The 23112-nt window shown below is 40.4% G+C and overlaps 2 protein-coding genes across 4 annotated transcripts in view; both read left to right on the forward strand.

Annotated features, from left to right (window-relative positions):
* LOC115586175 (pleckstrin homology domain-containing family A member 5-like) overlaps positions 1–1508 on the forward strand; it is an 85873-nt gene extending 84365 nt beyond the window's left edge. Inside the window, 1 exon segment of the mRNA XM_030424982.1 lies at positions 346–1508. Coding sequence (XP_030280842.1) covers positions 346–380 — 35 coding nt within the window. The 3' untranslated portion in view covers positions 381–1508.
* Positions 1509–3115: 1607 nt separating this feature from the next.
* Positions 3116–23112, forward strand: part of LOC115587008 (zinc finger protein aebp2-like) — a 34240-nt gene continuing 14243 nt past the window's right edge. Inside the window, exons 1-7 of one of the 3 annotated variants that reach the window (XM_030426548.1) lie at positions 3117–3758; positions 6307–6517; positions 7765–7872; positions 8210–8396; positions 8563–8601; positions 11470–11594; positions 18029–18096. In XM_030426548.1, the coding sequence (XP_030282408.1) occupies positions 3217–3758; positions 6307–6517; positions 7765–7872; positions 8210–8396; positions 8563–8601; positions 11470–11594; positions 18029–18096 (1280 nt within the window). In that variant the 5' untranslated portion in view covers positions 3117–3216. Of the gene's footprint in view, positions 3759–6306; positions 6518–7764; positions 7873–8209; positions 8397–8562; positions 8602–11469; positions 11595–18028; positions 18097–23112 lie in introns of all 3 variants that reach the window. The other 2 variants (XR_003984949.1, XM_030426549.1) reach the window with 2 other exon arrangements.

Below are 23112 nucleotides of genomic sequence, written 5' to 3' on the forward strand. Positions count from 1 at the left end.
CAAGGTGTTTTTAGGAGCAGTGTTTTCTGTGGGAGAGAGGAGCTTCTGTTGTTGCAGACATTGGGCCTTTTTATTTAAAAGGTCTATTACATAAACAAGAACCACTAGAAAACGCTAAAGGAAAGGGGATACAAATTAAAATGCTAAGTTGGTTTCCTTTAACACTGTAATGATCGTCTCAGCAAATACTGACCATTATAAGACTACTAAGTAGACAGGTGTACCTAACAAAGTGCCCACTACTATGAGTCTTAGGAAATCTTAGGTATCCACTGTCTAGTATTATTTTTGGAGAATAATTTGACCTTTGCCCTCATTCTCACACCTCTCCTTCTCTCCCTGCAGCACAGGCTCTGGCTTCAGTGAAAACATACACATGAAGGAAACAGCAGTGGAGGTGTAAAGGCACCTCAGAAGACTTCCCCAAGGACATCAGCACAAGGCCACGGCCTACAGAGAGAGAAACTGCCCATTTTGTACTCTAGGGTCTTGACCTCTGACTTCTGTATGCTCACTGTGACATCTTAAGCTTCTATGCCACCAACAACACTTTTTCTGTGTGACTTTTCTCTGTGATCGCTCCTCTTTTGGGGCGCCACGACCCCCTCCACCGGTACTGTTACCATTTCAGTTCCATTTTCAGTTTTTACAAGGCTTTTAAGGTTATTTTATATTATTTATATGGTTTTATTATGTTCTTGTTTGAATATGGGCCAACGTCTATCTGTATATGATTATATGAGGCTTATAGACTGAGCTCTGTTGTGAGTAGGAGGGCCTGTGGTAAAAATCTTTTGGTCCATGCTACATTTTCCATTCATGTTTCACTACCTGTCCAAAAGGTTGCAAGAACACATTATTTTACTTCAGTTACGTCTTTTTAAAAGTCACTCAGTCTTTTTTTCAGGCATTGGTCATCAACTAACCTTTCATATTTACCATATATTGTAAAAAAACAAAACATGCAAAGATTAGTATATTAAACATGTAGATCTCTCCATTATAATGAAAGGAGGGGACACTTTATTGCTGCAGACTAAGATTCTTTGTAATCTCTCCTGTTTTCTGGGTTGTAATTATGAATTAATGGGATTCTCTGTAGTCCCTGTCGCATTGTTGCCGACATATATGTGAATGTTCTGGCTTTAGTCATTCTATACTGTCTTTTTTTATTGCCGAGAGATATATTTAAACTGAGAGAAGGAAACAAAAGAGTTTGGTTCTATTTTATGACATGTTGGTTTGAAGTCATGGAACTAAATGAAAAAATTTAAAAAAGATTAGCACATGTAAAAAGCAATAAAAATAAAAACGTTTGTGGATCCAGGATTATTTTTTGTGTGTGTATAAAGTGTAATTATCAGAGGTTTACTGTGTATATAATGTACATGGTAGAGCAGGATGGGATGATGTATCCAACATATGGTTACAGACTAGATTTGATTTGCAAATGTTCATATTCCATCTGTTTTATATCATGTTAAATAAATGTTGCTGTTCTTAACAAATGGATGCATTGGTTATTTTTTTTACCACCCTTTCAGCCAGATGTAGTAGGCAAACTGAGAATGAAGCCATGTAAACCTGCTTACTGGAGTAATGAGTTTAATTTTCAGCTTTCATCAGAAATAAATGTAAAATGTGGGCTGATTACATTTGGTGACTCTGGCTGGAGGTCCTCAGGTTGTGTGACTGCCAGTTTAAATACAAAATAGTGGCTCCCTCTGGTGGTCATGTGTTTAACTTACTGTATGTTTGATTCTTAAATACATATATCTAGAAAAATGACTTTTGATACTTGAGTAGATTTAATATCAGACCTTTTAAGACTTACTCGAGCACAATACATATGGGTGACTTTGACGTTTACCAAAGTAAAATTTTAACTAAAACTTTTACTCAAGTATGCTTTTAGGTACATTTTACAACACTGAACATAAGTACTCTAAGCTTGATGGCTTCTTCAAAAGTGTTAAATCCAAAAACATCCAATAGATTGCTTATAGCCTACAAATAATTGCAGAGGATTCAGCCACAGGCATTTTTTCACATAACATTTATATCTGTATTTGTGATCACCACTGCAGTTACTTGTTTTTCTGGAATTTTAGGGTGCTTTGTTGACATGTTGCATGTTTTTAATGGAAAATAACTGATGAAAACATAATAATGAATGAATAAAATTACTTATGTACCATCAATAAAACCATCCATCGCAAATTATAAATCATTTATGATACTTTAAGGCTTTTAATTAAGTACAAATTATTCATGTGGGTGACTTTCACTTCTACCAAATATTTTAACATAATATCTTCACTTTTACTTAAGTATGACATTTGGGTTATTATTACAACACTGTCCATTATAGTGTTCATCTGTCTACATAACTTGTGATTTAAATCAAATGGGTCTTGCTGGATTGAATTGAATTATAGGATTTTTTTTTTGTTGTTTAAATATTTTTAGTTTTTCATTTAATGTGCCATAACAAACAAGGTATGGCACTTTTTATGTAGAAAACAAAACAAACAAACACAATTATAATAAGAAAGGGAAGCAAACAAAGAACAACTAAACATCAGAAATGTGAGTCAGTATAGTGATAAGTTAATAACAGACAGACTCCAGTGGGCTATGATTAATGTAAGCCGTTATCGATGTACAACAAAGATTTACATTAAGAGCAAATGAAGCTAAAAAAAGATGGGGTTTTAGTTCCCTGGCAAATTTGGAGTCTTTTTGTTGCTCTTTTGCATCTAAATTTCTAGTTGAGTGATAATGGCCTTTGCTGTGATGGTGATGTTGGCCTTGTGGTATTTGTGTAGATGACTAATGTGAGGTCTCCTAAGAGGAGGAGGAAGGAAAATGTGGAAGGCTGAGACCCAGCACCCAGGATATTTCAGGATTTTTCTCAACAACCTGGCAACCCAAACCTCCTTTTTTGCAGTGGGCATTGGTAAAATAATCCTTAATTGTGATTTCAGTGTGTGAACAGTTGCTTTAGTGAACACTCGCTCCGGTGTTGAAACTAGACTGGAAACACATGGAAAGTTTAAATACCAACGTCTGATTTTCTCCTCCTCGTGCCGCCTCCGACCAATCAGAGAGTAGACTATGAGCTCTGACCCCGCCCTTCTTCTGCAGTGGAGCTCGTGACGGTGCCACGGTTAAATTTCAATACCGAAAGTGTCCCACGGTACGTACGCCGCTGAAATGGCTGCTGCGGCGACGGAAGAAACACCCGCACTGAGTGCTCATGGCGATGTATTGTCCGTGGAGGCAAACGAGGGCGACGGAGAGGAGAAAGAAAGGGGCCCAGCCGAACCGGAAACAGAGGAGCCTCGCAGCAGCGAGGAACCGAAAATGGAAGCGGTGAACGCGGAGGCCGGCGAGGAGAAGCCCGCTGCAGCGGCAGACAAGGCCGCGAGTGAGGCGGCGACAGACGACAGCGCTGGAACGGCCAACCAGGAGGCGACCGCCGTGTCTGAAGACCCGGAGCTGAAGCCAGAGCCGCAGCAAAGCCCCGGAGAAGGTAACAAGGAGCCCGCCACAGATACCGCTGTAAAAGAAGCGAAGGAGGAACCTGGAGAGGACAGCCGGTGTGCGGGGATAGACTGCGAAAAGAGCAAAACAGTTTGTGAAGATGGTGAGAAAGCCAACGGCGGGGGCGGGGAGCTGGGCGACAAGAGGCGGCCGAGTGTGGAGATATCATCCTCGGATGGTGAACCGTTGAGCCGTGTGGACTCCGAGGACAGGTTGGTTGGGGGGAAATGACAGGTTGTTGTTGTTGTTGACCAGTGATGGGTGTGAACGGGGTTACAGTTGTAGTCTCAGTGGAGGATAACTGTAAATGATTTTTTGTTTTGTTTGTTTTTGCATTTAACAGATAAAGCTAGAAAAAAATGCAGTCGTCTATGTTATCAGCATACCAACCAAAATGGAGGTGACCAGATTTCCAGTTTTATGGTTAATATATCAAATCCCAATGTCCAATGGTGTAATCTATGATTTTAAAACATGATAACACTGTGCACAAGCTGTAGAGGTTTAAAAGTTAAGTTCAATTGAACTACATTGTATACTGTTTGGCATCCACAGCAAAGCATCATACAGTATTATATACAGTAAATTAAGTGTGTGGCTATCCTGTGAGAACCACAAATCTGTTAAAAGGCAACTTCTCAACAGCCCTGTTTTCAGATTTGAATTTTTGGGGGGTTTATGAAGAGTTTATTTATCTTAAGAAGCTCTTAACTGCCAATGGATAAGTTCATCTTTCAATGTAACACTTCATCTTGATGTTATTAACATTCAACATCTATATATCTATACATCTGGTTTTCCCCTTGACAGGAAGGGTGTGAAACATTGTAATTGAAAAGTAACTACTAACTAAAGCAACCCGATACATGCATTATAGTGAAAAGTACAAGTGTTGGTGCACAGCCAAAAACAGGTAGGCTACATTTCCAGGGACAGTGGAAGTCTACCAAACCAAAATGCAACTCACGCCCCTTTTTATTTTTCCATCTTAACTTGTCTTATTTTCATCTTAGATGGTTTGATCAAACATCAGACATGTTTAACACATATAAACTCTTTCCTTGGATAATCATTTCTGCCTGATAAGGTTTTCCCACCCCAAGATGTCTAAAATCTAAAATCTCTAAAATCTAGAGAATTTGTATACATATTGTTGAATTCTATTTCAAAAGCTTCATTCCTGAATGCATGATGTCACTAATATCATTAATGAGGGGTCCATTTTCAGTACATGTGTGTAGAGGTGTTCGATACCCCAATCACACTTGTGTAAGTTTGGTATTGGACTATGATTGGCTTCCAAACTACTTTCTGTCACAAAATCATCTTGTATGCCTTGAATTTGCCTTGAAGGTGAACACAGATGAACATTCCACTTTCAGCAGAGGAATGGGAAAACAGCCTACTCGTGAATGTAAAACAGAGATTTAAAACATGGTGGAAAAATGTCTATTGAAAGTTAAACGTGCTTTTGGTAAGAAAAGTTGTTTTGAGTCTCATTCCCAACTCGCCAGGGTTTCCTGACCTCATCAAAAACAAACTATTTGGGGTTGTAGGACGGGCCGACCACCATTCCAAATTGCCAGTTTTTGACAAGTTTGGAGTGTGACTTAAAAATCAATTTTTCTGAAAAAATTTGTCTTAATCATGCTTATATCTAGGGATGGGAATCTCTTGGCACCTCACAATTCGAGACAATTCTGATTCTGAGGTCAATGATTCAATTCTAAACCGATTATTGATGCATCTCGATGCAACAATTTTTTTTTTCACATTTCCATGCATAAAAAAATAAAATAAAAAAATAATTAAATTTGAGTTTGCTACTCAGAATTTGCTGATCACTTCCTACTTTTGTGATGATCAACTCTACAACTGAATATGATCTTAAATCCAATGCAATAAAACTTGCAATGGATTTGGTGTTCCGCTTCGCACTTTCAGAGTTCGATTGAAGCAGTGCCACCGCCTGCTCGAACGTTCTCCTGCTGGCATCTGCAACAGGTCGCTGCTTCTCAAATTAGTTCTGTTGCCAAAGTATTTAAGTTGAGTTCCACACATCTTAGAAACTGTGTAGGTCTAGTCAATTCTCCCCTTGACTTAATGGAACTCAAAATGCTGCCATACTGTAGCTTTCAAAGAAGTCGGTGCCAGTCTTATTGGCTTGGTGCTAGCCATTGCTGCCATTTTGTCACCGCTCAATTCGCACATGTGTGTTGTATGGATGTACAGCAGAGAATCAGCAGGCGCTTTCTATAGCGCTCTGCAACAGACGAACTGAATGTTGCAGCAGGCGAACTAATTTCAGTTTTTAAATTCCGATTATTAGCGTATCTGCATCAAGACTTAATCATTCTAGAGAGAATCGCGATGCATCGAAGAATCGAACATTTTCCCCACCCCTGCTAATCTCAGTACTCAAACTAGGGCTAAAACACTGGACTGGACATCTAACGGTTGCGTTGCTTGTTGAATAAGTGAACTTTTGTCTTTGAGCCCTTAGGTGATGTTGTCAGCACAGAAAATTAATAACATAGTGCTCGGAGCACTGAATGCAGCAGTGTAATTGATTTGGCATGAGTGATTAATGTGGTATGCATGGAAAATCAGTCGCAGCCTGAAGGATTTCATGCATAGTAGCCAGTAATACGTACACCTGTTCTTCACTGCTGTGCAAAGCCTGATATAAGCTATGAAGATATTCTTGATGCCCTTAGCACCCGTGTATTATAACCCCCCTCCTTCCTCTCTTTGTGACAGTATCAGCAGCACCCTGATGGAGATGGAGAGCACAGTGTCCAGTGGGCGCTCCACCCCTGCTATGATGAACGGTCAGAGTAGTGCCAGCTCCTCAGGGACTAAGACGGTGGCCTACCCCTGCTGCTGGGACCTCTGTCCACAGTGCTTCAACTGCAGTCCTGATCTGGCAGAGCATATCAGGGGCATTCATGTGGACGGACAGAGAGGAGGGGTCAGTAGACTCAACAAGCTTCATGTTGATCTCCTTTATTCTGCCTGACAGGTGGCCAAGGATGATGTCTCTTTTTGCTGTAGTTTTACAGTGACACACACTTGAGACAGAGTTCAACAGTTTGAACACCTCTTCTATTCTATTCTGTTCTATTCGATATAAGTTATTAGTGTAGTCAAAATTCTCAACATATCCATACAAATTCTGAGTAGCAGTTTCAATACTCATTTTTCACAGTGTCAACACACCAGTATTAGTTGCATTTTTTTGCTCTCCTCTCCAAAACAAGTTGACACATACACTGCTGTGGTGCCCACATGGCCCCCAAATTTGGCTTGCATTCACATGGTAACATTCATCTCAGACAGAAGAATAATGAAATGTACAATGATGCAAGTCAACTGTACTCAGCAAAAGTAGTCTATTTCAGTACATGCATTAAGTGTATACTTGTTGTGTTTTCACATTAAACTGCAGTTCACTGTTTAACACTTTATGTTCTTCTGTACAGAAACTCAGTCGTACTGTGTGCCTCCGCTGTAAGCTGTTAGCTCAGTCAGCTGTTCACTCTGGTTGCTGTCAGCTCTCATGCTTCAAAACAAAATGCGGTGCCTCATCCTCCCACGCAGGACAACAGAAAATATGCTTATCACACACAGACAATCACAAATTATAAATTGAGCGGATTACTTTTGACTCCAACGGAGTGCGTCTTCTTTTGCTGTTACCTGTTGTATCAGCGCTAGTTATGATCACTGGCTGGCCACTCACCTAACCTTATGAGAATTGTTCCGTGGTACTGTTCCATCTATCCCCTCAGTCACAAACAGCTTTCTGGAAGGACCATGCTTATATACTGCGCTGGTTAAACCAAGAGAACACTGAAAATCCATATGGATATTGGCAGGAGGAAGTTAGTTAGCTGTTGACATTTGAGCAGCACATGGAGAAACTCTCTCCTGTGTTTAGTGCTCTTCTGAACAGTTTCTTGAGACCACCAGTCAGATTGTTTATAACGTATATCGGCCGATAACAATCGATGCCTGATCAATCGGAGCATCCTTACTCTCTGTGTCTTTCTGTCTAACAATCTTCTTCCAAGCTGTTTTGGCAACAACCCCTTTTTTTTCGTTGTTTTACGTTCACCCACTTTTCATCTTTTCCTTTTCTCCCCTTGAATTGTCTGTTCACTATGCCTACATAAACTCCTTCTCCTCTCTTCTTGTTTGACTCTTTTTGTACCTCAGGTGTTTGTCTGTCTATGGAAGGGCTGTAAGGTGTATAACACGCCATCCACCAGTCAAAGTTGGCTCCAGAGGCACATGTTGACACACAGTGGAGATAAGCCGTTCAAGGTAAAAACATTTAATGTATACAGTTTATACCTGTTTCTCCAAATTCTGTTGATCAGTGAATTTTGCAATATGATAGTACTCCTTTATATAGATAATGTTTATAGTATCAACATCTAGACTGAGCCATCCCTTTTTTGTTTTGTTAATATAAATGTCTGGTTGCATGGTACAGTTCCCCCTTATGTCTATGTTTCAGTATTTTTTTTTATATTTCAATAAATATCTCAGTAGTCATCAGTTCCCAACTCTGCCATAACCTAAAATAACATGTTTTAAAATGTGTCGTTCATTAGAAAAGTTATTGTCATTCCCTTGCGTTTTTTGTGCTCTGCTGTAGTGTGTTGTTGGTGGCTGCAACGCCAGCTTTGCCTCCCAAGGAGGGTTAGCGCGTCATGTCCCCAGTCACTTCAGCCAGCAGAGTTCCTCCAAAATGTCAAGCCAGGCCAAACTCAAGGAGGAGTCGCCCTCCAAAGCTGGCCTCAACAAGAGGAAGAAACTCAAGAACAAACGCAGGTGCTCCCTACGTACGTACCTAACAGGCACACAAACTAACCCCATTTCAAAATTTTTCTCATTGATTTTCCTCTTTGCTTTGATGGTAAGGATTACACGCTGGGCACATTTTTACTGTCATGTTTGTTTTGCTGAAACAGATTTTTTTAGTCTCTAACCTCCCACATCTTTTTGTAGGAGAAGCTAGAGCTGGACCACATACACACACACAAAAAGGTAGATATATTTATGCCAGCTGTCAGACAGATTGTCCCTATGGTAATGTTCTACATCTTGCAAACATCTTTTATAGTCTTCTTGCATACATTGTGAAGTGCATGCATGCAGCTGACTTATCCTTTCTCAGGTTGATACTGAGAGTTCACTTCCTCGTGGAGGGTTTTTCCCTTAGATGGCTTGTGAAAGATCTCAGATTTTTCTTTCTACTTGTAAACCTCATCTTGTGTTGGAAAACCGATAATATGTGGATACTGATTTAAAAAAAAAAAAAAAAAGATTTAATTATTGCACTTATTACAACGTAAATGAAAGACAAATAAGCATATTGCACTTCCCTGCTGTTGTCGTGTAATGCTCATCTCCCACTGCTGTGAATTACACAATTTCAGTTGAAGAATAAATGGTCGTTATGAGCCTACACCAGGTGGTATTAAAGGTGTTAAGATCAGTGGGGGTAATGCCAACTGTTTTTCCAACCATCTATATATAAACTAAATCTTGCACTTGCATGTGAGGTAAACCTTTTGAAAATACCTTAGTGTTGCATTCAAGTACACTTGACTTCTTACAGTTAATATTGAAGTGCCAAATGCAATATTACCACAAATATCTGTTGGTAGAAAATGAAACACAACTGAGACAAATGATAAGAAATTGTATATAATATAGATAATAATGTTTGCATTTAAGAAGAATAAGCTTGTCAGATGACTCTCAGAAGTGTCTCTGAATGCAGTAGCAGGTAATGGAACCGTCTTAGCGTGCCACTTCATTAGAATAAGATCAAAATATAACTTAAAACTATAACAAAAAGCTCCAAAATGAATAAAGAAATACTCAGGTCTCTGCAAGTTTGTTCATACTGTAGTATAGTGGATTTAAACCAATGACTGTCTCGAGTTCAATATATTTGCATTAACCACGTACTGTAAATTTTTGTCCTTTTTGCAAGGGTTGCAAGTACTGAGTTTGTGAAGCCACATGTGCGTTCATTGAGACTCGTGCATCAGAGCAACATACTGGTCACCAGCAATGAGGCTCATGTTTAGAATATTATTTGTCTGCCTAAATAAAGCCTGTCATCAGAAGTTTCTCTTTGGACATGACTAAAACAGCCACCTACACCTACAATGAAGTTAGTTGACTTACAGCTGAACACACAGACTTTACTATAATACAGTAAGTTAAAATGTGTTCTATGCATCCTTGCGAGAAAACAGAAAATAAGGAATGTATGAATATATTAGGGCTGGGCGATAAATCGGCAAAATCGATTAATTCGAGTTTTTGTTTTAGGACGATTTTAAAAAATGAAAATCGATGTTTTATTTAACTTGCTCCGCCGCCGCTCCTTATGGGCTCCTGTAGTTCATAGTGGGCTCCGCCCTCCTTGCATTGACTTTCCACAGAGAAACAAACACAACATGCAGCGAGCAGAGTTCGTTCCTAAAAAGTCACTGTCTCGTTAGTAGTTTGGTTCTGTAGCGTCGGACCTCGAACAAACCACCGTCCGCTGCAAAGTTTGTTCAAAGGCTTTTGCAACTAAAGGCAGCGGACCGAACCATTTATTTCAGCATCTCAAATAGACGCCTGGATTACAGTGGGACACTTGTTGTTCACTACGAAAAAACCGCGGCAGCCCACAAACACCCGCTATAAAGCAGCCAACATTAGCGGAATCATGTAATAATTGTGTCCCGTATGACAAGAAAGCGGCCCGGTGGACAGCTGTTACGGATGCAGTCACGTTGCATATCACTAAAAACATGCTGCTCGTATATACAGTGGAAAAGCTGGAGGTTCATCCACATGCTGAAAATGTCCGACCGCAGGTTTGTGCTACAAAGCCGCAACTGGTCCTGACTCAAACCAGAGGAAACAGACAGGCTCGTCTTCCTGGTCAAAAATGTGTAAAACAGACAGCAAGCACACCTCATGTCCTGTACATCTACCAACATGTGATGTTTACTATGCAATGCATGCAGATGTTTAATTTAGTTTACATATCTTCAGGGATATAAAATACGTTTTTGTAAACAAAGGCACCTTTTGCAAAATAAAGTATTTAATGAAAGTTATGTTAACACTTTATCAATACCAATATGGAAACTGATCTGTTTTTATAATAGCAAGCAATCTGACATGTTAAATATGTTTATAAAAGCATTTTATCAAAAAGGGACACAGTCTTTTCAAAAGGATGCACTTTTATATATTGTTTCAAGTGAGTTTGAAGCTGCACTGTTTACAGTGGCAGGGCAAATTTGTTTAAAATCATAGCAAATATCAATAAACACAATGCTTTTAATAATTTCTTTGTAATTTGAAGTTTGTTCTTGAGAAGGAAAAAAAATTGATTAAAATCGTAAATCGAGTTTGGTGTGGAAAAATCGGAGATTCAATTTTTAGGCCATATCGCCCAGCCCTAGAATATATAAATGAAAAAGTATAGATAGCTTGCAACAAATATGCAATATTGTCAAAGTGCTTTGCTTGGACCTCGATCCAAAATCCTGAATAAATGTATTTTCTAATAATTGTAAATGTCACAAGGCCTGAGTATCCTTACCACTGAATATGTGCAGTGAGGCAGTTATTCAGAGGAGCAAAACCATAAGAATCTCATTACTGCATCTTTCAATGGAGAGTCGTACTTTTGTTCCACGTTTGGATTTTTTTGTTGATGCAAAGCAACGTTAAAAAACCACAAAGGAATCACATTTTTCAGTTATGAGATGCTTCTGACGTAGTTCTGGTTAGTTACAGAAAGCCATGGAATTTTTATATATTGGGCCACAGTGGGAACCCTGGTGTCATGTTTGTTTGACTCTGCACTCATCTGAGTCTGTCCTTCTCCCCCTTCAGCGAGGCCCCACGATTTCTTCGATGCCCAAACCATGGATGCTATTCGCCACAGGGCCATCTGTCTCAACCTCGCCACCCACATTGAAAGTGTGGGCAACGGCCACAGTGTGGTCTTTAACAGCACGGTGAGTCCGTGTGCAGCTCCACCACTTCTGTATATCTTATAGTGTTTGCCTCTGGCTACCTGTTTCCACTTGAAATGGTTCAAACACAATGAGTTGTTGAGATGATTCAGAGAACAGGACTGAAGGAAGAATGCACTCTAGTTTATTTATTTATAATTTTTAGACATTTTGAGATGTATTCCTCTTTTCGATGGTTGGCTCTCTGAAAAATGTTTACAAGTAGTTTACCACTCTTTATTTAGAATGTAACTGTGCATGTTAAAAGGTGAAAATACGCTACAGACACCACAATTTTAAAACTGAATGCTGATTGGCTTATTTCATATTTTGTATTACGTTATTACATGAACCCCATGAAGAGAAATATTATATGATATACTGCATTTTATTTTTGAACTTTGGAGCAGTTTTAGGCGGTTTTAAGTGAGTAAATTGTGGACAATAATTATGTTCTACCTTTGGAAAAAACAGTCCAATTAGATCATTCAATCATTGTGAGGAGATTACTTCAGAAACAGATTTTATTCACTGTATCTATTTAAAGGTCTATGTTGTATAGACATCATTTAGTAACATGGGAAGAAGTATTGAGGTGTACCATGAACACTAATGAAAATATATGTTATTGTCGTACTTATTTTTTCTTGTAGTGTATTTATATATAGAAAAAATAACAGTAATTTAACACCCATCCTTTTTTGTTATTTTCTTTTTCAACAACAGGGGGCATGAAAGTGTCACTATTTTGAAAACCATCTTCCGATCACTGCAGTTTTTCTCTGTGCCCTTTAGGTGAACCTCACGATTACCCCTAGGCTTAACGCTGTTTTTCTTTGAATCAGGTTTCACTAGAAAGACAATTGGATTGTTTCTTGTGTATGGTGCGTGGTCTACTCCAAACCTATCGCGTGATACATTATTAATGAGCTCTATGAATACCTTTAAACCATACTATTGAGGCACGTGAGCACTTTTAAGAAAGAACATTTTTTACAGTGAAATGTTCTATGTCCATCACTGACAAGGTTTCAGAGAGTGGAGGAAGGAACCTTATATAAAAGAGGGTAACTATAATGATATTTTGAATGTAAATGGGATTTTCCTTTCAATTTTTTTTATGAATGTTTGTCTTGTGCAGCACCACTAGGGAGCACTCTCTCTCCTGTTCAGGATCCTCAAATTACATGACTGTGGAAAAAAGGTTATTATCTGCTGCCCAGTTCCCCTTTCTTTCACATACAGTAAATCTGCAAACACGCACAACCTCCCTCTCTTGTTTCTAAGCATGGTCTGTCATCATAATCAGACATAAATTTCAAACTGTATAGTCAGTGACAGTGATTCTGTTTACAGTGAGGCAGCCTAGGGCAGAAAGTTGGCCTCTATTATTGATTTGCAGCATTTGCCATTTGGTATTTTTCCTCCCCGTTGAGTTGACTCTTATATACATAAATTATGCATTAAATGTGCTGTGCTACTGTAGCATGCCACCCCTAGCTAACCAAGTAATTAGCGCACTCGGGTAAAGGATCTGTATTTTCTCCAGAAGGGAAAGGTGAAAACACCTCATGTTATTTACACCACTTGGACACATACCCTATGTTCTTCTGCACTCGGAAATATAGTTAAAGGGCATGATCAATGTTGTTTAAATTGTTATCATGATATAAATAGATATTATTTATTTATATATAAAAAAATATATATATATATATTTATATATATATATATATGTATATATAACATACATACATTTAACTCAAAGTCAGTAAACTATGGTTAGTGTGAAGCACAAGGAGGTTCAGCTTTTCTCACAGACAAAAGAGATCAAAGACTCCAATCACAAAGTTAAATTTTGAATGTGTGTGTGCGGTGTCCTCAAGGCCTATGGTGGGGCACAGATGATGCAAGTCTGTGATAGATGTACATTTTCATTTTGCAAACAGATAGCCATCAAGCAATGTCATGCATCTTTATCAAGTAAATCAATTTCCACTGGCATGAATTAAAACATGTCTAAAAACATACAATGTTGAGTACAGACAAACATACTGTTAATGCTCCTGTTTCATGTTACAGTGTAATTGGACTGCTGACGTTAGTGCTATCCTCGCTACAGTATTATTTTGCTGTTTGCACAGTCTCTTTCAACTCTGCTCTGCTCCTCTCCTACAAACCTCAACTGCTCACCAGCAGCCAAGAATTTTAAAAGAAAAACTCAAGAAAAAAAGTGAAGATAAAGCTTGGGAAGAGGTTAAGAGAGGTAACCGCATATTTGGACACGGACTGAGAAGAAGGAAGAGCCAGCCAGGGGAGGGAGAGAAACAAATGGAGAGAAACAGAGACTTGGAGAGAAAGGACAAGGAAAAGGGGTTAAGTGAAGGTCAGGGTCATGGAGTCGGAAGGAGATCTGGCCAGTTGGGCACACATTCTCCCTTTTTCCAACCCCTTGAGGATTGTGGTTGAGAAGGACTGCAGCACTGCGTCAGACCCTAGGCCCCAGTGGACAAGGCCTGGGGAGATGAAGCAGAGCTGTGGGGGTTCTGTGGAGCTTGGCCAGTGGGCCCGCTAACACGCCAGAGCAACTCAGTCATGTTTATGATGGGATATTTTTGTTATTACGGCAATCTGCGTCATCCACAGCTTGACCCCCTGACACTAGACAGGCACCCAGTTTTAGCCGCCCTGCCTTCCCCCAGCTTTGGTCCAGCAGTTTTCACTGCCTTGTTTTGGAGCCACACTAATATCCACTGTTCACTCCCTATTTCCTCCCTCCCACCCTGTCTCTATTACCTCCCTCTCTTGGGTCTGTAGAGGATTAAGATCTGTCCCTTAAAGCACCAACTTCATCATCAAACCACTCAGCTCACAAATCGCTTCATGCTGCTTAAACACAAGCCTACTTCTTCATCTTCAGCCGTTACATACATGGTCATGGCCTCTGCGGGTGTAGCCAGGGCTTGTGATTATTAACCTGGTGCTTTGAGGAGCCTGAGGGCACAGGTTAACAGCTATGCATTTTTAATTAAAAGGGCAGCAAAGCAGCTGCTGCTGTACAGAGACTTAGCTGCAAGGCTTGAGACACTTATTGTAGGGCCCACTGCAGCCTCCACAGGATTCAAGCTAATGCTGCAGCCAGACCCTGTTGTTGTCTCTTCTCCCACATGTGGGTGTACTGTGGAGCAGCAATAGCCAGCCAGGCCCTGGTGGAAAGCTAGCAGGTAAAGGCAGAAGCAGATAAACCAGAGCAAGATGAAATGGAAATGCTAATTTGGAAGGAGTTTTTACATCTTCCACAGATTGGAGTTGGAAATGTCAAAGAGGGTTTTCTAACTGCAGTTTAAGTCTATAAAGGACAAGAGAACACTTAGTATATCTTGATGGATGTTTGATAATCTGCCGATATATAATATATTTCTTTTGCATTTTTCACAAGAGTATTAAAACTAGTATCACTGCACTGAAAGTGATTTATTTTATGCTGAAAGCTAATTTAAATGGAAATATGGTAAGCAGGCATTTGACAAGCCATCATATAATTTAGTGATTGAAAAATAATTTTGTTTCTTGGATACTACACAACCACGTTATCATGCAAGTCAGTAACCAGGTTTCTTCCCTCATGGCTTATGGATTTTAACTGTCGTGGTGATAATAGATGCTCCGACGCTGCTTTCTGATAGTCATTTTTAATACAAGGACTACGAAATTGTACTTTCTTTCATCCAGCCACTCAGTTGTTACTTTCCTGTCTACAGCTTGTTGTCATGAACATGCATACTTAACTGATTAGAAACCTGGTTTCCTGTATAAACGGCAGAGAAATCTGTGTTCTGCAGGGGAAATCTACCTGGGGAAATCAGGTTGCCCTGATGCCCTACCCCAGTTCCAGAAAACAGATTTCTAATTTACATGATGTTTAAGACATGGCCCTACTCAAAAAAACAGACTGTAACCGGGTTAGTTAATTTCACGTAAACGCACTGAGGGAGCAAGAAAGGGGCATACTCAAATGCTGCAAGTACAATGGTGAGGTAACTGTAATTTACTTTAAGGTTTGAGTATTTTCTGCCTCTGTATATTTCTCTTCCAAAACAATTCAGAGGCCAATTGTATTATGATCCTAATATGTTTGTGATTGAACTGTGAGTGGCATTTGAATGCATGACTTTTACTTGTCATTAAGTATTTCTACACAGTGGTATTGCTAGTTTAGTTTAAGTGTGACTGGAGTAAAAGATGAATTCTTCCAGTCAGAGAATACTGCCCCAGCAGGACGTCTCTACAATGGTGTGCTCCATGTATCATTCTATCCCGGCCCTTCTATGAGTCACTGACAGGGAAACAGATGCAAAAATCTCTGCTTTCCTTGCAAAATCACAATGTAGTTCACATATTTGTTTTTGTAGGTCAGAGGAAGGTTTTAGATTTCACACAAACAGTTATTCTGTTGAAATGTAAGATGCTCAAGTTCTTTTTCTCAGTTTCATCACTCATGCTGTTCCTTCCTGCTGCTTTGCTTTTCCTGCTTGTTCTCTTTTCCTCTCTAAGGAGCCCGAGCACTGTATTACAGACAAGAGGCAACAACATAGTTGATTTGCCAACTTGGCTGCTATTTGTAAAGCTTCTCACAGACAAATATTAAGGCACAGAGCCAGCAACAACACAATTCATATCTGTTAACCAAGCATACATATTTCTTTCAAAAAGTTAATCAAACTGAAGCTAAACTTCTGCCAGACAGCTCTATACCTGGAAGCTTATCAAAATATAAATATAGATTTGTACACTTTCTCTCGCCCCTCCAGAATTCACAGCAAAATAGGAGGAGGGAGGGAATTTTCTAACATGTTATCTTGGAGAAAGTATGAACGTGTGAACAACATACAAGTTTTTGCTGTGTGCTAGACAGAAGACAAAAATATGGATCCTCAGCCTAGGAGAGGGAGGAGGGAGAGAGAGAGAGAGAGAGGGGAGAGAGGGAGAGAGAGAGAGAGAGAGAGAGAGAGAGAGAGAGAGAGAGATAGAGAGAGAGAGAGAGAGAGAGAGAAGAGAAGGCGAGCTCGAGCGAAGACCTCTCTCTCTCTCTCTCTCTCGCTCTCGCGCTCGCTCTCTCTCTCGTCTCTCGCTCTCCTCTCTACTCTCCTCCTCGCGCGCTCTCTCTCGTCGCGCTCTCTCTCGCGCGCGCGCTTCTCGCTCTCTCTGGACTCCTCTAGAGAGAGAGAGATCTGTCTCAGTGGAGCCCTCTCCCTCCTGTCCTCAAACCAGTTTCTATCAATGCTGCAGCCAGTCTCTGGAGTCACAAAAATAATTTCAGATATTCATGTGCGTAAGAGAAGTTCTTCACATGTGAGCTCACTCTGTCCTAAAAATAGACATTCCTAACGAAAACGAGCCAATTGACGCAAGAGGTTATATTTGTGACTATTTCTGACACTCCTGGTTTATTTTTCAAGCTTTTCTTCTCCCTATTGACAATATTTGTGTGAATTCCAGACTAGTTTTACTATAAACCAACACAGCATGATAGATGAAATGTTATGTGTAAAAAGGACCAACTATTCAGGAAATCTGATATTGTCTCAACTGTATTTTCACAAGCAGAAATTCCTTGATGTTTGAGGTTGTGCTGGCAGATCAGTCTTGAGTAGTTAAACCAGCTAACAAAATAGTAAAAGATAAAATGAACACACCTTGCCATGTTTTGCAGCAAACGTAATAAAGTAGGTGTTAGTCTTCATCAGACACACACTTGTCTTGAAGCCCTCAAGCGCCTGGTGCTGACATAATCCACAGCAAGAGCAGTGACTTGTTTATGGTGAAATCTGTTCAGTGTGTACCCCACGTCTGTCTTTGTGGCTCTCAAGAATGTCAGCTGTGATAAGGAGTTCTCTGTTGAGTCCAGAGATAGGAGGATATATCTAACTTTTGTCTGAATTTGAATTCCTTGGTTGCAGTATGTTGCAAGGGAATAGGGTTAGATCCAGTTGAAAATACAAGTCTCTCTTAACTCCTGCATGCATCATTAATAGCGCTCACATTGCTTATTAGTGAAATGATCAGCCACTGTATCACTTGGTGAGATTTTTGAATCATGTTGCCTCATTATTCTTTACAGAGATGGGGCCAGGATGGGGCCTTGTCTTTGAAGCCTGTTGTCAACAGAGGAGAGAGAATGCTGCAGTAGGAGCCAAACCTGACATATTAATGCTAATCTGATGCTTCACAAACTCAAAATTTTAAATTAAACGTAATATGTAGATTCAATTATTTACCTGTCTATTTTTTTGTGTTTACTCTTCTATGGGTAACGATGGTTACAGGAAGTAATACTGACTGAAAGGAGACGGGAGTCATCATTTTTCTTAGACTTTTCCTACTTTTTTTATTGTAATTTTTTGCTCATGTGTATTTGCTTTCTTGTCTGTGTGCAGGTACTAGCCAGAAGGAAAGAGGGATCAGGCAAGGTGAAGGTCCTCCTTCATTGGACACCTGAGGATATGTGAGTAAAACTTATTACTTAACACTATTCTGAAAGTTTGAATAGATATCTACTTCAGCTGATACCAACAGTCCCCTTCAGTTCAATCAAGCAAAAGCTTATGGGATCTTTTCTTTGACAAGACACATCCTCCATCCAGGTTTCATGGATATCCATATTGTAGTTGTTGTGTAATCCTGCTGACAAGGTTGAGGGCTACACACTTGTCAGTGGTAAACGTGGATGAAAATAGACAAAGACATACTTCCAGAACAAATAGAGGTGCAATTACAAATAGTGAGGCAGCACATGAAATTGCATCAATATACATATTAATCATGTCAAAATATATGAAACTGCATAGAAAAGGTAGCAGCAGTGATTCAGTGCGTCATGGCACAGGTAGCAGCAGCAGTAGTAGTAGTATAATGTTTTGTTTTGAGGTTTAGGGAATTTGAGAACCACAAAGCTGCAACAGCTGCTAAAAGCCACAAAATACAGTATGTCGAATGCCTCTAAAGGCTGACGACAAACAAAGGATGCAGCCCTTACCTGAAGCCAGACATACTGACCAGTTAGCCATCTGCTGCTCTTTTACTTGTTGCCGCCCAAGCGATGCTCGCTTGATGGGTGGTTGAAGCTGAGCCTGGGCTTCCTCCGCTTGTGTCGCCAGTTGTGCACTGACTGAACCAGACAATAGATGCAATTAATTTAGATTAATAAATGGATGCAGTCAGAAACTAAACCAAAATAATCCAGGGATGACAGTTATCATCCATTGTTCATCACGGTTTCAATGAAGAGTTTGTTGTGATTGCAGCACGCTTGTCTCATCAGTCCATCTTTCTCCTCACCTCCTGGCATCTCAGAGGAGCATCTGACAGACCTGTATTCGATCAGACCTGCTTGAATTTGACAAATGCCGGTGATTGTTATGTAGTGGTATGTTCAAACTTGACAAAAATAATGTAGTACATGTAGATAAATCTAGGATGTAGATTTAGTTGTTTCAAGAAGTTTATTAATAATACCTTTACATGAACAAAATAGGAGAACTGCTGCAGACTGTGCACTGGAAATCCATGTAGCTGTTCTTGTCCCTGCTATCCATCTCCCTGTAGTGAACTGCATTTCGTCATCATAGCAGAAACTTCTGGGTCAGATTACCAGATGTCCTAACTACCTGCCAAAGTTATTCATTGTAGCTTTATTCCTGTTGGAGGACTGGTTAAGATGGATATGAAATACTGTTCAGTGTACATTTTTAAAGCAAAGGGTTTTTTTACGCATGACAGGCACATGCATGTACACTACTCACAATAAGTTAGGGATATTGTTATTTACATGAGTGCTTTTCCTATTTGGTCTGAATTTTAATGAAATAAGTAAAAGTTCCCTTTGATATTACTAATAATGAATGGGAAGAAACACCATTTTCATTAGTTTAATATTTATTACCCCCAAAATTTAGACAATAACAAGGATAGCCCCAAATAACAAAAATTGACAATGTCAGTAGCGGGTGTTTCCACCATTTGCCGCAATGACCGCTTGACAGCGACGTCTCATGCTCCTCACTAGCCTCATGATGTTGTTCTGAGGCAATGCGTTCCACTCCTCCACAAGTGCTACACGGAGTTCTGCCAGGTCACGTGGGGGTGGGGTACGATCTCTGCTTCAGCTGGTCCCAGACGTGCTCTATGGGGTTCAGGTCAGGGGACATTGCTGGTCATGCCATATGAGGCACTCCGACTTTCTGAAGTCGAGCTGTGACAATTCTGGCACGATGTGGTGGAGCATTATCATCCATGAACAGAAAGTTTGGGGTGTGCTGGTGGAATTGGGGGATGGTGATGGGTTCTATGATGTCTCTGAGGTAAGAACGTGCAGTGACTGAGCCATCTACCATAACCAAATCTGTTTTGCACTGACTGGTGATGCCTGCCCAGACTGTTGCACCTCCTCCACCAAAGGGAACCCTGGGGACCATGTTGACCTCGACGTATCGCTCACCTCACCTTCTCCAGCAACGCTGACGACCATCATTTCTGTGCAAGGTGACCTGACACTCATCAGTGAACAGGACGGTAGACCACTGCTGCATTGTCCAGGTCACATGGTCTTGTGCCCACTGCAAACACTCACAGCGGTGTCTTGGTGTCAGTGGAGTCACCTGCAACGGTCGTCTGGCATTCAAGCCAAAGCGGTGGAGTCGGTTTCGAATGGTTTGTCTGGAAACCCTAATACCCCTCACATCTCGTAACTGGGCCTGCAGCTGTGTGGCAGTTGCATAACGATGTCTGAGTGCATAGGTCCTTAGGTACTGGTCATTGTTGTGGTCCGAATCCACTCCTGGGTCTGTCACGAACTCTGCCAGTAGTTCTGTGTCTTGATGCAAGTCTGCTGATGACACTTTGAGACACACCAAGTTCACGAGCAACATCTGACTGCCTGCCACTGACTCGAAGGGCGCGCTATGGCCAGGTGGCGCTGCTCGTCCGTTAAGTGACGTCATGTGTTCATGGCTGTTTGAATGATGAACTTGGAATAACTTACTGACAATACCAGCTTTTTATACCCACAGAATGGTGAAATTGATGCCACATTGAAAAGGGTTGTCTTTTAGTTTTTTGGTATTGGCCCCAATATGTAAGGCACACTGTACACAGTGAGACCATTATGTGGAAAACACAAAATGAGGTGTGTCTATCACCCCAATACAGTTGCCTCCCTATTCCAAAACTCTCTGAAGTGAAACAAACACCGTATGTATGAAATCCACTGAGTCTCTCACAATATCCCTAACTTATTGTGAGTAGTGTATATAAACACATGCATGTATATAAACATTTGTACTTAACCTTGAAAATGACACTGATCTACTAACAGGCAACTCAACCTCACATTAACAAATCTCATGCACATGCTTACCATGTGAAGCCTGGGCTTGTCACCCAAACATTACCTTTTTTGAGCAGCAGGAAGCCACGCATGTACAAGTGAACATCAACAACGTATGTTTCTCTCTCTCTGATAGTTTAACATTTCTCCTTTCTATCCAGTTGTGCACTCAACATGGTGGGTCTGTTTCATATCAGGGCTTGCTATAAATCTTCTCAACCTTCTTCTCTTGGCTGATCCAATTTTTGTTGCAGAGGCTGTGAGGAGTTCAAGTCTCCTAATAGTTCATATCACACTGACACCTCTGCTCAAAGCCCAAGGGCTCTCCTCAAAGGGAGTAGAAGGCATCAGCCATGACTTTCAGCCAGGATCCTCAACCTGGTTATGATACCCACTAGTTCTATACCATCTGTTTGACTTTGTCTTATTCAGAGACTTGGTGCCTTTCTTAAAAAGTGAACCAGCAGCCAAAATTACTTGAAGCCAGATTGTTTTTCTTTCTTTTATTGTCTCTACTCTAAATTTTCAGTTTAATTTCATCACAGTATTTTGAAGTAAAAAATAACTTTGCACTGAAAAAATCATGCTCAGCTCTTTTGGGGCATGAGCTACCACACCCAGCTTAGCCTCATCAGGCTCAGTCCACTTAAGGCAAATCTTTGTACCACTTAAGATATAGCTCATTTAAGCTATTGGGCAGAAGGACATGCAGGTCCGGCACGCCGCTTATGAAAAGAGTCTTTCTCACAGAGAAAAAGAGCTCACAGAGCGCTGTGATTTTCAGCAGGCCAGTTGCTCTGGGGAAGTTCCCCCAAGACTACCAAAACTCCCACACTCCCATTAAAGGGTTTGACTTCATGGCTGCTGAGGATAATCAGAGAGCAGAGAGAGGAAGAAGAGATGAGGAACAAGTGTGAAGGGAGTGGAAGATGAGAAGAAGTAAGCAGAAAGGAGATGGTGGTGAATAAAGAGAGAAGAGGATGAGGTGGAAAAAAGGAATAAGGTCAAAGGACAAAGAAGGGAGAAAAATTGGTTTAGTAAAAAGAGGAGCAAAGATGAATCTGGACGAAGACACCTGGATGATGCATCCTGAAGCTGATTGCAGCTGACAGCTTCCGATGAACATACTGTAGCTAAACCCTTGTACTTTCAGCCACTCGCTGCTTCATCCCCCCACCTCTTCTTTCCTTTCCCCCTCTCTGATCCATCTCTGCTATCTCCTCCTCGCCCCGCATGTGGGAGTTTAATCTTGTGCATAGAGAAATAATGAGGTAAAGGGGGAGGGAGAGAAAGAGGAAGTTGGTTGATCAGGAAAGACTCCTCAGATTAATTCCAAACAGAGAGACACAGATGGAGATTGATTCTGAGACTCAAAGACAGATTGAGGCAGAATGAATGTGGGAGAGAATGGAGAAGACGGAGAATGGAGGAAAGTGAGAAATGGGAGTGGGAGCAAAATGGTTGTGGGAGAAAGAAATGTGAAGAGGCAGAATGAAACCTGAGAATGAATGATAGGAAGAGAATTAGAAAAAGAAAACAAAAATGAGATGCCTCTCTGCTCCATCCATGCAGGAGAAATCATTGCTGCTACTGAGTCATATATTTGCCCCGCAGCAGGAAAGTGCTCTGGTCATTAATATGCATAACCAATCCTTGGTGGTGAAGGAAACACACAGTGATACCTTAAACTGTGAGGGTGGCTGTGTTATCTCCCATAAGATTGAAGTTAAAGTTATTAAAGTTGACCAGGAGATTTAAGTATGTACAATATGTGTATATTTATTATTTTGTATCTGTTCCATAATGTGAAGAATTGGCTGTTGGTTGAGTCCTGTCCACTTAATTACTGTTGCTACGCTGGAGCTCGATAATTTTTTGAACACTGGATTTGTGATTACAGAATGAGGTAGTCAAAAGAAGCTTCTCATCTCTAGCCAGCAACCATCCACCTTGTTGACTAAATTGACAACTCCAGCTGGCAAATTTTATCATCTGTAGCTCGCCAGAATATAAAGCTGCACATAGGCTTCATGAGTTGGTACAAAACTGCAAATCAACATAAACTTGCAGTGTGGTACTTCTATGTACAAATGTCTGTTACAGTCAGAAATATTGATTATACCTATCACAGCTAGA

Source organism: Sparus aurata, chromosome 8, assembly GCF_900880675.1.
Source record: "Sparus aurata chromosome 8, fSpaAur1.1, whole genome shotgun sequence".
Lineage (NCBI taxonomy): Eukaryota > Metazoa > Chordata > Actinopteri > Spariformes > Sparidae > Sparus > Sparus aurata.